We start from the raw sequence: 14,612 nt of genomic DNA, 5'->3' as shown, positions 1-14,612 counted from the left end.
TCACCGCGTATCCAGTTCATGCGTCACTGGCTCACCGCGGTTGTGTTTTAACGTGAACACCGGGCGCCTAGGTGTATATGTCACAGGTTGGTCAGGTTTTTTTGGGGCACTTATACGACATCCTCGGCATGGTGGTAGAAATTAAAGCATATTATTATTGTTGTCATGATAGTAATGCTATATTGCTGTGATGTCATGTTATAATAAACTGCGTTTTTTAAGTTTTTAAGAAAAAGGTATTTTAACACGTAAACACTAAAGTCTGGTATTATCGGTCAAGGTTCCTTTGCGTTTATAAGTTGGCATCTGTGATTTGTGCAATGAAAGCAAACGTTAGCTTGCTAGATATATTGGCGCACCTAAATTGACTACAAGCTACAGCAACCTACATTCAGCCAATTGTTATGTGGGTTGCAAACAATGGTCAGCATCCATCTTGACATAACATTTAGAAATTTTAATACAAAGAAATTATAAAACATGATTGAGCCGTGATGTTCTATAACATTTTAAGAGAACAATGTCATAAATATGTGTAAAAATACCTCACTCCTGTCTTGGCATTGTTTTCAATGTATGACTCAAAGGTTGAAACCTGAATACTTCTGATTTGTTGTCAACTGAAGCTGTACTTGATTCACTGTAAATTAGACAAGTAATTCCTACACCCCCTAATTTTTTTCACTGTATATGACTGACAATTGTAAGACTACTGGTATTTGTCAGACAACAGCCACCAACATACTATTTAAATTAATCATACAGTGTCATTTACCACCAACGCCATTCGCGTTTTCCACTTTTCAATTCCAACTTGTGAAAAAAGCAACTGTGATTACCCTGACCTTCGAAATAGACTGTATGGTCCAGTATGTGTGTACAGAATGTATGTTCAGTAGAATAATATGTCTTAACTGGCTAGATAGTAAACACTGATCTGCTGATAGATCAGTAGACAAATTAGTAATTTACACATCAGCACAGCACTTAGCGCAGTGGAGATAAGGACTCTAGCACTGTGCAACTGCGGATGTCTGCACATTAGACATTTGCAAATTCACTGCCACTGAAAAGTAACAAATACATCATTTAAAAAGAAATGCAACTTGATATGTACTGTACTTACACGTTTAGACCACTGCTTGGCTTACCTTTGAATGAAAATCAGAGATAATGTCAAAACCATTTGTTTTAAATGTCTTTATTAGGTATTCCACTGTATATTAAATATTTACACAGCCATGTGTACTGAAGTTATTAAAGGACAGAGTTGATGAGCTCAAAATGATTGCAGTGACAATTTCACTCAAAATTGCTGAGACCACCTATTAACATTCTTGTAATGTTTGTCTTTGATAATTTACTTCCTTTACAGTAAAACATGTACGAGGTTGCCAAATATGCTCTTTACCACCGGCACAGCAGAATGTAATTTGAAAAGACAACCATCAATTACCGATTCTGGCAACCATAACTTGATGCATGGGCATTTCACAAAGACAAAAAAAATCACAAATCCAAACAGCAGCGTTGAAAGCCTAGACCAGTTGCTTTATTTGGGTGGTCTATAGGCGATCTTCCTGCTCTTCAGAACAGACCATCTGTGCCTCTTCATGTAGTAAACTAGTGGCACCAGGATTGCAGACCCCATAAGCAGCTGAAAAGAAGAGAAACCGGTTGAAAGCAGATTATGGTTGCTGTTGTTCCCATTATGGCTTAACAGTGAACTAAAACCTCAAATGTGCATTACAGTGTTCGGTTTGCAAAATGAACGGAAAATCATATAAAATATATATAAAATAACTCTGTGAAACAAACATTTTGAGCAGCTTCTAAGCCCATCTTGTGTGACATAAGCAGGATCCTGAGGGACAAAGTGAGGTCTGCTTACCTTCAGCCCCATGCGTTTGCGCTGGTCATGTTCAGGCTCAGCTGCCCACCGCAAGAATGTGCAGACGTCCTTCGCAACCTGACTCATGGTGGCTGGGGTGCCTGTGTGGGGTGGCAGGACACAGATCCAACACCATTAGCCACTAATCTACCGAGACCACACAGAAAACTATATGGAAGATTTCAATGAGAGGTTAAATAGCACACCATTCCCTTACTGTTTCCTGCAAACAGATATGTAACACAGGATACTTATTTCTCACACTATAAAGCATCGTCTCATTTCAGTTTGGTCTACATTATGGCTCAGTCTTAGCCAATCACCTTTCTGAGCCAAGATCCAATGACACTAAGGACTGGCAATGAGTAATTTTAGTATTCAGATACTTGAAATAGAACACAAAAACAGGTAATCAACTACTTATTAAAAAGAAAAATTTCTTAGGTCTGCTCTCTTGTAAACTGGAAGTATATCTTATTATCCCTTATGTAAGTGAGCTTACATATATGCATTTACAGTATACAACTTATGCACATGTGTAGGTGTTATGTATGTGTGTTCATATAAAGCACAGCATAGACATTCAGTATTGTAACAGGGACTGCATGACGGTTCAGGAACAACACTGAGAACAGCAAGACACAAATAATGGTGTTTGCAAAGGTGTTAAATTAGACAGTGAGCAGTCATAAAGGAAAGGACAAAACAAATGTTCTTCGTCTCCACTTCGTGGTCATAATAAACAACTTTAAAAACAGAATACGACATGCTTGAGAATAAGCTCAGGATAACCCGATTGACTATAACTTTGTTCAGAGCTCTATAAAAAGATGTTGCCATAAACCTGTATTTTGTGTCATAAAACAACGGTGCCGTTTTTTTCCCAAATGTCGTAACTTGGGACCACAATAAACCGGAATCTAATAAAAAGCAGACTACTGGTATGCAAATTCACAGGCATTTAAAGATTATGACCATCAAGAAGACTGTCTTGTCGACCTTTTTAAAAGTACACACAAATATCAAAGCTACCCTTTACATTTTGAAAACCAAATCTCAAGAAATTATTTAGAGTACCTCACTGTAGCAGCTACAGTAAAGTGAGCCATTTTAGCATTTGCATTTCAGTATGCTGCAGAAAAGACCGATTTACTAATGTGCAGACAAGAAAAGTTTTTCCATTGTCTGGATTCAAAACTAATACTAGGTGGCTAGTAAGAAAGCTTTAATCTATCATAACAAAAATGGATGACCATGGCTCATGAGTAGCTAACAATCCAGGTATTAACAGTCTCCTGCTAACCCAATATAGGCTATAAAAAAGCAGAATTAGTTTGCATATGCTTCTTCCATGCTGATGGTATCAATATTGCTGTGTGTTTGTTTATTCACAAACAACAGCCTTTTCTAAATCAGGCAATTTTGTATAGTTATTTTATGACCACTTGATCATGGGCCATAATCAAAATGTTACACTAAATTGTTGGCATCAGGATTAGGGACAAGCAAGCCAATCTTATCAAGGGTAAAAAAATTTCTGTAATGACAGTCATGAATGAGCTTAAATGGTGCAATGCATGATACACCTTCTTTTCATGAGAAAATAAAATCTTTACATTTATAATCATTCCTGGGAAATATATCTCAGTGTGTGACATAATTAGGCAATATGCCAATATACAGTATTTGATGAATATTTTCAGTATTTAATTAATGACGGTTGTATGGGTAACCATTGCAGCAACATTAACACACATACTCCTTCAATTCCAAATGCTTGCTCAAAAATCTGATCAGATCCACTCACCATCTTCATACTCGAGGACCTCATTGTAAATAGGGGGAGCCATGCCAATAGCCTGGCCAGGGAAGTAAGGGTTGTAATACAGCCCCTCCCTAACAGAAACTCCCGCAGGGGGATCGCAGTAGCCTGTCAGCAAGGAGAACACATAATCCTCTCCTCCGTGCCTGTTGGGGACACAACAGTGACAGACGTAAGACACAACACATAAAACAAAACTATAAAACTGCAGACTGATCTGGCCCATTGCATTCCCTGTAAATAAACAAGTACCGAAAAGCAAGGATAAGAAGGGGAATATCAGTTAGAAGTTTAATTGTCTGTAGTGAATTACCAAAAAAAAATCTTGAAAACAAATCTGGCATATGCAATATGGGTGGCAGAATAGTAGTAAGGAGCAGGACTCGTAACCAAAAGGTTGCTGGTTTGATTCGCGACTGGGACACTGCTGCTGTACCCTTGAGCAAGATACTTAATCTATAATTGCCTCGGTAAACATCCAGCTGTATGAATGGATAACATGTATAACTGTAACCTATGTAAGTCCCTCTTGATAAAAGCTGCTAAAATCCAATAATGTAATGTAATGCAATACCTAGCATTGACAATGTAGCTAAGGTCAGGGGGCAGAGCTCCGTTGTTGGCTGCACGGGCAGCCTCAGGGTTGGGGTATGGCTTGGGGAAGTAATCGGAGAGCTTTCCTGGGCGGGTGAACATCTCCCCAGTCTCATCTGGGCCATCCACAACCTCAATCTGAAAGGAGAAAAGCACAGCGATTGCACAGACTTCGAAGCAAGCCTCAACCTTGTGTTAGTGATCACAGTATCAAGCTTGGCAGCTGCAAGCAGCTGCAACAGGACAATGAATGAAGACGCAGTTACTGTACTGTATTATTCCAAAGGAGGGACACTGCTGTTGTACCGTTGGTGAAGGTTCTTACTTGAATTGCTTAAGTAAATATCCAGATGTATAGAGCTCTATTTAAGGGTGTCTCTTCAGCAAAAATAAATATTTTAATTATATGAAGCTCCAATTGAATTTAAATGGATATCTGCTTGAGGCTCAACTCATTTTCTCAGCATGACAGTGTTTTTGAAAATGCTGTTTTTTACTGAATTTCTGGACAAGAATCTCTTGACACATAGAAATAAGTAATAGCTGATGAGCTGATGTTGGGTACTGTAGTTTACAATCAATATAAACATGACAGCCCTTCCATACCAACTGGCAAAGATGACTGCTTTTAAAAAGGTACAGCAATGTTCTATTACTGGTCTCCTCGTCAGCAAGTCGACCATCACCCACAACTGTTTCCCGTCAGTGCAACTGCAACTTCTTGTGTGTTTTAGCTTTGTAGCCTGACCCATTAAGCAAAAACTGCAGCTAACAACCTGTTGCAGGCAAACTTTTATTTTTAAAAGATGACCCCAGGTACTGACTAAAATATGTGATGTAGCATAAGCAATATAAGCAGTCAATAAATGTTTATATGACAAACATGTACTGATACTGGGACTAGGACTTACTCTGCATGTCTTTTTCAGACTGTCTAAATGTCACATCATATTTTGAATGTTGCTTATTTTTTAATTAGGTGGTACAAATAAAATAAATAAATAAAAGTTGGCCCTTCTGCTGCACCATAACTATATAGTTAAACATATCAACACAGAATACACAGGAATTTCTTAGGTATTCTCAGGTGTTCCCCAAACTGTTGCAATAAAGTTTGACACAACACAAAAGTCACACCCTTACCTCTTCAGCCAGCACTTTGACCTCAGCTTCTGTATGCGAGACTCCAACCAGGTTACGGAAGGCCAAGTACTCCATACTGTGGCAGGCAGAACAGACCTGCTTATACACCTGATATCCACGGCGAATGCTGCAAGGGGGAAAAAAAAACAGACAAAATCATTCAAAAAATTTTTGGAACTGACAATCATTTCATCATTTTGCCTTTATAATAAATGGTTCAGAAAACAAACTGTTAAATTTTAGCTGGCACGCTGCCAAAAAATATGATCATACACATTAGTAGCTACATATTGCAAAAAAAAAAAAAAAACTGCTCTTCAGTCACGGTAAGAGTTAAAAAACACACACTACAACTGGCTAAACCAGTTCGCTACAGACACTGTAATGGGAGATAACGCATATCATTGTGACGAGTGTGATTCAGCCGTGGGTACCTGGCATGGTCGAGGGCTGACAGCATGCCGTTATGGCTCCATGGATAGGAAGGAGGGTGCAGCTCCAGGTCAGACGCCTTCACTGACTGCTGCAGCACCAGGGCCAGCCCTGCGCCTCCGGCTGTCAGCACTCCCAGCGTCGACAGGGCCACCTTCTTCCCCCGGGACAGGCTGGAGAACGACATGTTGGCCTGTTGGAGTTGGAGGACGGTTAGAAAGGAGACATAATTGAGCCAAGCAAGTGTCAAATGCTGATACAGTGCTGAAATTAACAAAATAATAACAATACATGATATTTGGCATAGTGGTGAGGAACAGGACTCGTAATCAAAAGGTTGAGGGGGAAATTGCCCACTGGGGCACTGTTGTTGTACCCTTGGGCAAGGTACTTAACCCAGATTTGCCTCAGTAAGCATCCAACTATATGAATTGAGAACATGTTAAAAAAAAAAAAAATTAACCTATGTAAGTCACCCCAGATAAGAGCATCTGCTAAATGCCAATAATGTCATGAATGTAATGTATATTTTCCTGAAAACATTTTGTCAATTCAGCATGCCAAATAATATTACTTTAAAACAGTTACCGATGCCAAGACAGCCCTCAAAAGGTTACAAAAACGGTCCTAGCAAGGTTTAGCGCTGGCTTGATAATGTAGCTGAATTTTGATCTCCCCTTCAAATGCTACATCTGATTAGTGGCAGTAATGAAAATGAGCAGACCTTATGAAACTGTCCTTTCACTCATGTCTGCCTCCTTACACAACTGCAACTGACGGTGAAGTCAGCTGACAGAGGTATACCAACACTTCAGATATGCTCCCCATATTATAACACCCCCCCCCCCCCACCCCACAGCAGCCCAGATCATTATCATTCGAATCTTCATTATCATTATTTAATGTTGGAATAACACTGAAGGCGTCAATCAACTCAACAATTGCAACTGTCCGCATGTCCATTGATAGTAGCAGACAAACTTATTCAGACAGACTAACTAGCAAGTATACAAAACAGAGCATTAGCTACACCTGAAGCAAGTAACGAACACAGTAGCCACTATTGTTTCTAGTATGTACTGTATGTACTAGGTAACCCAGCTCGGTGTAACGTCAGCTAATTATCGGATTGTTAACTATCTAAGTCACACTTCCAACCTCTTCAGTCAGGGCGAACACACTGCAGCTATCTAACCATACAACATCACCATCAACTAGCTGTTATCTAGTCATCTTCCTGGTCCTACCCTTTCTCACCTTCACCACGCAACTGGAGGTGTCATGCAAGTTCCGAAGGAAATCGCAGTAATGTCATTATTCAGATAGCCCGATTACCGATTATTGATCTAGCTAACATTAGCTAAACCAAAGATTAGCCACTTTGATGAGTTCCTTCTACTTCGAGATCAGGAGGGGCATGTGAGACACACCACTACTTCCACACATTTCTTGACTTAGCTTTTTAGACTGACAGACAGCAAAGAATACCTTACTTTTCAACTAAATTTAAAAAATGTGAATACCACACTGCTACCCACCAAGATAGCTAACAGCTAAGGTCAGTAGAATGAGGGGGATCCTCGAATGACCTTGCCTTGCGACTGTGAAAATGCACCATATACTCATTTGTTTTATTAAACTACGCCAACCAACATCTATACACATTTAAAACAAATCCATCAGGGGGGATACGTGATCTTACCCGGGAGGTATGGACGGATTTCGGTGCATTCAGGAGAGTTCTCCCGCTACCGGTCAAAACCACTACTCGTAGCGCCGCCATCTTGACACAGAGTGTGGGCTTCCTTTGCCAGGTAGCCCCCCCCGTCAACGAGAGGTTATACAATCTGCTTACACAACCTCAAATTTATTTTAGTTTTGACACAACTTGAACGATTCGAAATTAAGCCTAGACGGCATACTAAGTATTTTTAAATAAAATTTGAAAGGAATCTGTTTTTCAGAGTTTCTAACATTAATCTCGCCACTTTCTCACACTGCCATCTATTGCTTGGAGGATGGTATTGAACCGCAGGGTAGGGACATGTACAGCACGTAGTGGGCTATTTCCCATTAAAAGGTTTCAGATTGGTTGCAAGCAATGCTCCTTGCGTTTCTTCGAGCGGTCGGTGCATGCCCGCAGATGTTTGTCATCAGACGTGTCCAGTAGGCCGACTGAACGATGCAAACCTGACACCTAGCTGGTAAGCGAGTCTAACGTGTATCCAGCTAGTTACTAATCTAAATAACCGTAAATTCAACCTAGGTCATCGGGAAGAATTCTTAGTATAACCATCCTTGATGGCTTTACTATTGTATATCCTAACTGGACAGCAAACTATATGGAAAAAGTATTAACAGAAAATCATATTTGTGTGTCTTGTCAAAAGGTAGCCCACAGCATCTGAATAGTTTGTGGCACTTTATTACAGGTTAATGGAATGTTTGTGTCTGCACTGTGCACAATGGGATGGCTGTTAAAAGGATTTTTTAAATACGTATATAATACGAATTTACCTATACCCTACCAAATTCTGTTGTTTAAACCTGTACATGAATAGGATAAATAACAGATCTATCTGGGACCACAAAGTTTTGTAATGCTTCATGAATTCACATTATCTGCAATAATAATTTTGAATTACTAGGTATCTTTCATATCTGTGACCTTTTGTGATATAAACACATTTTAATCAAATTACTCAGTCTACTGCTTGGTATATTCAGTTTTGTGTAATGAGTGGATTCACTCTCAAAGGTTAATGTTATCTAGATGTCTGTACCAACAGTATGTAGGAGTATGCAGGACTTTTTTTGTTTACTGTATTTTGTTTATAGCTTATATATTTACAAGGGTATAGTGCACAGTCAAAAACATTCATACCACATCATGAAAATCAATGTACATAGGTTAGCCACCTACTGTCATAGTCTCAGAGTTGGCAGATTATATGAATTATCATACATAATACGACATTACAACAATAATTTTAAAAGGAAGAAAGATGGAAAGAAAAAAACCTGGTTGTGGAGAAATTGTATGTTGTGAATGTATATGGAGACCTTTCTATGATATTACAATATAACATTAGTATATGTTATTTCAGTACATGCTTAAAGACCAGTACACTTAATACAGTTCTTGAAAAGTATAGCATACAGTGATATATAGTATGTAATAATGTGTAACTTTACAATGACCTACTGTGAAGACAGTGTTATCTTCACAGTTATGGACACATGTATGGAGACCACATGATCACATAAGAAAAATGGTTCACTGCACCAAAAATGTAGTAGGGAGCTTATCCTACCTTTTCCTCATAATATATATCAGAGATGAATGTCATACTGGCTTTGTCATCTTGTTACTTCCTCCATTAAATTGTTGTCCACAAATGACAAGAAAGGTGACTAAACCTCTAAAAGTGTATTTCAGACTGGCCTTGTAAATCATTTGTAAGTTTCCCCTGGGGTCATAATGCCATTACTTGAGAGATTCATAGTTTCATAGAGGGAACATCATTTGAATTTGACAAAATTAAAATAAGATTCTTTGCTTAAGAAGTAAAGTATTCTCAAGTAAGTCTCCCCTCATCTGAATTCCCATTTATATTCAGATCAGCCCCCCAAAAGATACAGTAAAGGATTTTCTGAATTTCACATTTACTGCTGCATGGATTGACTGCCAATAGGGTTCAATTCTTGAGCTAAACCAAAAACATTTGGGGATAAGTCCCAAGTATTGGGTTACATTTATTACATAGTGATGAGTTATCATGAGATACCCTACAAAGACAAACTTTAGAAATGTTTTAAAAATGAATTTCGAGTTAAGTTCTGAAGTTCTGGGTAATATGGAGGAAGGACGTAGGAAGGACATTCAACTTTGCAACTGTGGTTTGCTATCAACAGTTAAATTAAAAACAGATTTCCATATCTTCTGGGATGGAGAGTTACAATGGCTAAGGAGGGACTCAAGTGCAAGGAGAGACAGGCATCTTGGAGAACAAACAGGCTTTAGTTGGGAACGTCCAATCTCGTCGTCAAAAACAGGGAGGCGATCTTACACACAGAAACAGAAGATCCAGCAAGGGTACAGAATCACAAGACAAGAGCAAGATCCAAAACATAAAAATACAATGGGGGGGGGGGGGGGGGGGGGGGGGACGACTGCGTCAGCAGTCCTTACAAGAGAGGAAGGCAGCTCTTTACCACATAATAATCTTGAAATGTGATCAAAAACATAGCAAATCTCACTAATGATCACACAGTATAACTGCTGTGGGACCATAGAGTACACACAGAGATCTTCACCACTGCCTAAATGCTAATATTATCACTAGACAGAGGGAGTGCAGCAACCAATAACAAATAATTGTGGTAAGATCCATTAAGTAGCCTTTAAGATCCAATTTCCTGCGATTAAAGTGGTAGTGTATTTCTTCATGGATACACAGCATAAAATCTCAGCATCCAATGAACAGTTAAAGTATGCACCAAAATGACTGATTTTTGCAATACAACAATAAGAAGGAGATGGACAAATTTGTCCTGGACATATGTAGCATAATTTTGTTGTCTATGGAAGTGGCACTGCACTACACTACTTTGCACAGCACTACACTACTAACATACTTCATTATGTTATTTGTTCTCTTGTTTGAAAATGTGAACATAAACCACGAAATATGTTTGCCATTTCAAACTCCATATTCCTGTTGTTTTTTCCTCTGGGTTTATTCACACCCAAAGAGAATGAGATAAACCTTTATACCTACTTGGCAATGCAATGTATTATAATAGACTATGACCACCCTTAACTGTTCATAAGAAGTTGTGTGGATCCAGTGGCTTCACAGCAACATAAAATGTGCATTAACAGGATCTGAATCTGAGACTGTTTTGTCAAGCTTGGTGGCAGTTGTGACAGAAAGACATATCAGTATCAGAAAGGCTGCACAAATGATTGAATTTTCAGCTACAGACATTTACTTACAGATTTTCCAAGTTATTAGTCTGAGTTTTAGCTGCTGGCTGAAGTGTGAATGTATGACAAGGCGCAGATATAGCCTTAAATAAATGGATCATCCACTTCTGCCTGCAGTATCGAATTCAGCATGTAATGAATGCATTGTGCAAAAGTGGAAGTTTAATATACACTTGAATGGGTATGACTGATTTACTGCCGACTGTAGCATCTGCTGTGATCCTTCTGGGTCAGAGAGAAAGGAAAGCATGGGTAGGATCTTTGAATAACTGTCTCCTTACGGAAATAAATGGTTATGCATTGATTGCGATTTGAATTGAAATGTGGTTAATGCTGGTGTGATCAAGTTGGAGTTGGGAAGCAAATGGGAATTACAGGATTTGGAACCTTTGAAATTAGTTTTGAGATTGATTACTAAGCAGTGAAGGTGACATTGTTGAGTTGTACAGAATTGCTTAAATATTTCCCCAGCAACTGTATGTATGTATCTATCTATCTATCTATCTATTCCTACATACATACATACATACATACATACGTACATATATATTTATATATAGAATGTGAATTTTTCAACAGATGTTACTACACATTACTGTTTAGCCCCCCTTATCCAGGACAAGGTGTGTTTCTCACAGTGTTATATCTTGTACATTTTGTTACTTACCAGTGAAGCTGAATTTTATGTGGAACAACTGATGTGAAGCAGCATGCTCAAGGCTATAGGCATATCACAATGGTGCTGTGAACATATGACCCTCAGAGGTGCGGAGTTCAGTACTCTAACCATTACAGTGTTACCATGATGAGCTGGCTTTGTTCTACAAGCTCCAGAAGTGACCTCACCTGACCAGAACATGTAGCAGTTCCTTTCTCGAGTTTGGACTTTACGTTCAGGTCAAACTGTTACATCAATGAGGAGAGCTGTGTCAGCATTTTGTCAGTGTAACTTACTTTACAAAATCTTTGTTCCTGAGGCTTCTTTGAGCTTGTCTTCTCCTTCTCAGTGAAAATCTAACTTTGAGAAAGGGCTCAGGCTACCTCACTATGCCCAATGGGAACTGGGCAGAGAACAGCAGTGTTGAAGCAATTACATGTTTTTTTCGCTGTGAATCTTATGAAATAGTAACTACCCCGGAAACATAATTATAAATACTGAATAATTGGTCCAAGAGAAGAGAAGAAAATGAGACCTCATATTGTGATCGTAAAAGTTACTTTAGGCATTCAGACCTTAGTACTCTCCTCAGTACTCACCACTCACCTCCCGGACCAGGGAAAGGAGTGAGCAGAAATAGCAAAATCAGTGAGTGTTCTCTCCTTCTGAAATGAATTGGTTCTCTTCAGACAATGAATAAGGTAAAGTACAATGTTAAAATAGGGTTGTTTGGAGGTTTAATACCCTAGTAACGGTGTTGCATAAATTCAGTGGTGTTGGCAATTCTTTAATTACCAACAATGTCCTTCTGAAATTGTGATATATCCACTCCCTGCACCACTACATTTAACCAGGGCAAGAATTCCTCTTACCACCCACCAGTTTTCTGGTTCATAGAATGAAAGTTCATCACCCCATACAGAAAAATCTGGCTCTCCTGCTGACTCTTCACTAACCTTTTAAAGAGCTGATACAGTGAACATACTTCCTTTACCCAACTAAAGAACATCAAAGAATTCTCATCACTTGTACCCATTTCCCAGCTGTAACTTATGTCAGGGGAGTTGAAATGTTTTGCCTCTCAATTTATGGCTGGTTTAACACTTTGATGCTCAAACAGCTTTGCTTGATCTGTAGAGCAACCCATTTAACACTCTTCAAGAATAATGTCTTAAATATATTTTTTATTATTCCAACATTACTTGACTAGTTAGGTCTTCTTTGCTTTCATTCCATAAGGAATAGAGAGTTCTCTCAGCTACAGCAATGTCCAAGATAGTCTTAACCTAATTATTTCAGTTCTGAATATTGTATGAACTGATAACTAACTTCAGCAGCCTACTAATTCCCCTATAGAAGGCTCCCATGCAGCCTTTGGTTCACCTCTTTTCACTGGTCACAGCCATGTATACAATATACATATTTTTACAAAATAAGTATTTATGTGTGCTCTTTCTTGTTCGTGTGTGTGTGTGTGTGTGTGTGTGTATATGTGTGTAAGGGTTTGATATATGGATTATAATGATAACCTCATAAAAATAAAAATAAATAAAAGTGCACTTCTTCTTTATGCCTGCAGGTGGCATAGTTAACTTAAAAGTCCAAATTGGTATGAAGGCAAACACTATTTCTGGCATCAAGGCATAGTATTTATATTGCAAGCATATTGAAAAGTCTAATATTATGAATGGAAACACAGGGTAATTAGAGCATTGCTCTTAACTTTTACATGCTTATGCATTTTTTATGTGTACATGGAAGGAAAGCGTGGGCATCACTTGCTGAAAACATTTTAAAACTGAAAATGGTTTGGGGGAAGAAATCACAGATATAATATGTAGAAGATTGTGAGGTCACATCCCATATTACACGGTGGTGTTAAATATGGATAAAGTTCTTAACAGTATTTATAAACATAAAGCTGTGTAATACAGTTCCTTTCTTTGTGTTAGATGGGAGTATAAGCATCTGAGATCAATTTGTATCAGCTACTGCCTCTTCTGCTGAATCAATATGATACATCCTTGGGTTTCTTATTCATTGCAAAAGCACAGAAGTAAGGATGGTATCTGTTGCAAACCTCCCTCCCACAGGACTGATGTACCTTTTTGTGTGCTGAAAAAATATGAATCATTTGTCCGTGGATGGGGAGTCTTGTTCAATAAGTATATATAACATGAAAAATTCATGATACTTTTTTGTAGATTGAGAGAGCTCTGGCGGGGAGCAGAGGGTTATTTTTGATTGATTTAGTAAAGGACTTTTGAGATGCAGCGTATTTATGTGACTTCTTTTAAATTTTAAAGCCAACAACAGTTCCTTAATTCCCTGGGGGCAGTACAGTGCTGTATCTTTATCACTGTCCTTTGCTAAAAGAGGTGAACACAGTCTGTATCCTAGAGCATTCTGAACTACTCGCCATAGCAACCTGAACATACTGAAAATCGAAAAGTTCCCTTGGGACTGCAGAACTCAGTTTTCATGTTCTTTAGCACATACAAGGAGCTGCTTATTCTCAGATGACAGACGGGAAACAGTCCCTTCCTTGTATGCTTCCATGCAGGGGCACAACTCAACCTGGTTTCATTATCACCTGTCTTAATATCATCAATATGGAGATATTTCAGCTCATACGTTTATATTATAAGTGGTCAAATAGCTACAAAGACAAAGTATATACTGAGTAAAAATGACGCGTAAAGTCTTTTATTTTTGAAAAACTACATAGTTGATAGTTGTTTTTATGCCTCTTCCCCCCAATTCACTCCTGTTTGTAGTTGCGAATTGTAAATTAAGCTGACATCGCACCAACAACCTCTGCAGTTATGCAAGACGTGCTGAAGCAAGACAAATGCAATCTTCCAGTATACTTGTCTGTAGTCAACGGCTTTTTTTTGGAATGCAATCCTGACAGTGCTCCACAGTGAAGCGGGCGCCAGCTGGAGGATAGCTGCTTCTTCACTGACATCACTGGAGCAAACCTTAGCCGACCTGTCTGGCTTATCCCAATTTGTCCCACTGCGGTGGGCTCCCAGTCCCAGTCCCAGTCTGCTGATGACACAGCTAGGGTACAATGTGGGCT

General features: G+C 38.8%; 1 protein-coding gene across 1 annotated transcript; it reads right to left on the bottom strand.

The window, feature by feature from the left end:
* Positions 1 to 1,214: 1,214 nt before the first annotated feature.
* LOC118779550 (cytochrome c1, heme protein, mitochondrial) lies at positions 1,215 to 7,690 on the bottom strand. The gene is made up of 7 exons (XM_036531712.1): positions 7,585 to 7,690; positions 5,885 to 6,075; positions 5,451 to 5,577; positions 4,288 to 4,445; positions 3,699 to 3,859; positions 1,892 to 1,992; positions 1,215 to 1,657 (listed from the first exon to the last, which is right to left on the bottom strand). Exons 1-7 carry the CDS (start codon positions 7,663 to 7,665, stop codon positions 1,553 to 1,555), a joined length of 924 nt encoding a protein of 307 aa, XP_036387605.1. The 5' UTR covers positions 7,666 to 7,690; the 3' UTR covers positions 1,215 to 1,552.
* Between the last annotated feature and the right edge of the window lie 6,922 nt (positions 7,691 to 14,612).

This window comes from Megalops cyprinoides, chromosome 6 (genome assembly GCF_013368585.1).
Source record: "Megalops cyprinoides isolate fMegCyp1 chromosome 6, fMegCyp1.pri, whole genome shotgun sequence".
NCBI classification, from domain to species: Eukaryota; Metazoa; Chordata; class Actinopteri; order Elopiformes; family Megalopidae; genus Megalops; species Megalops cyprinoides.
The sequence above is the reverse complement of the archived record's forward strand: the minus strand, read 5'-3'. Positions and strand labels throughout refer to the sequence as shown.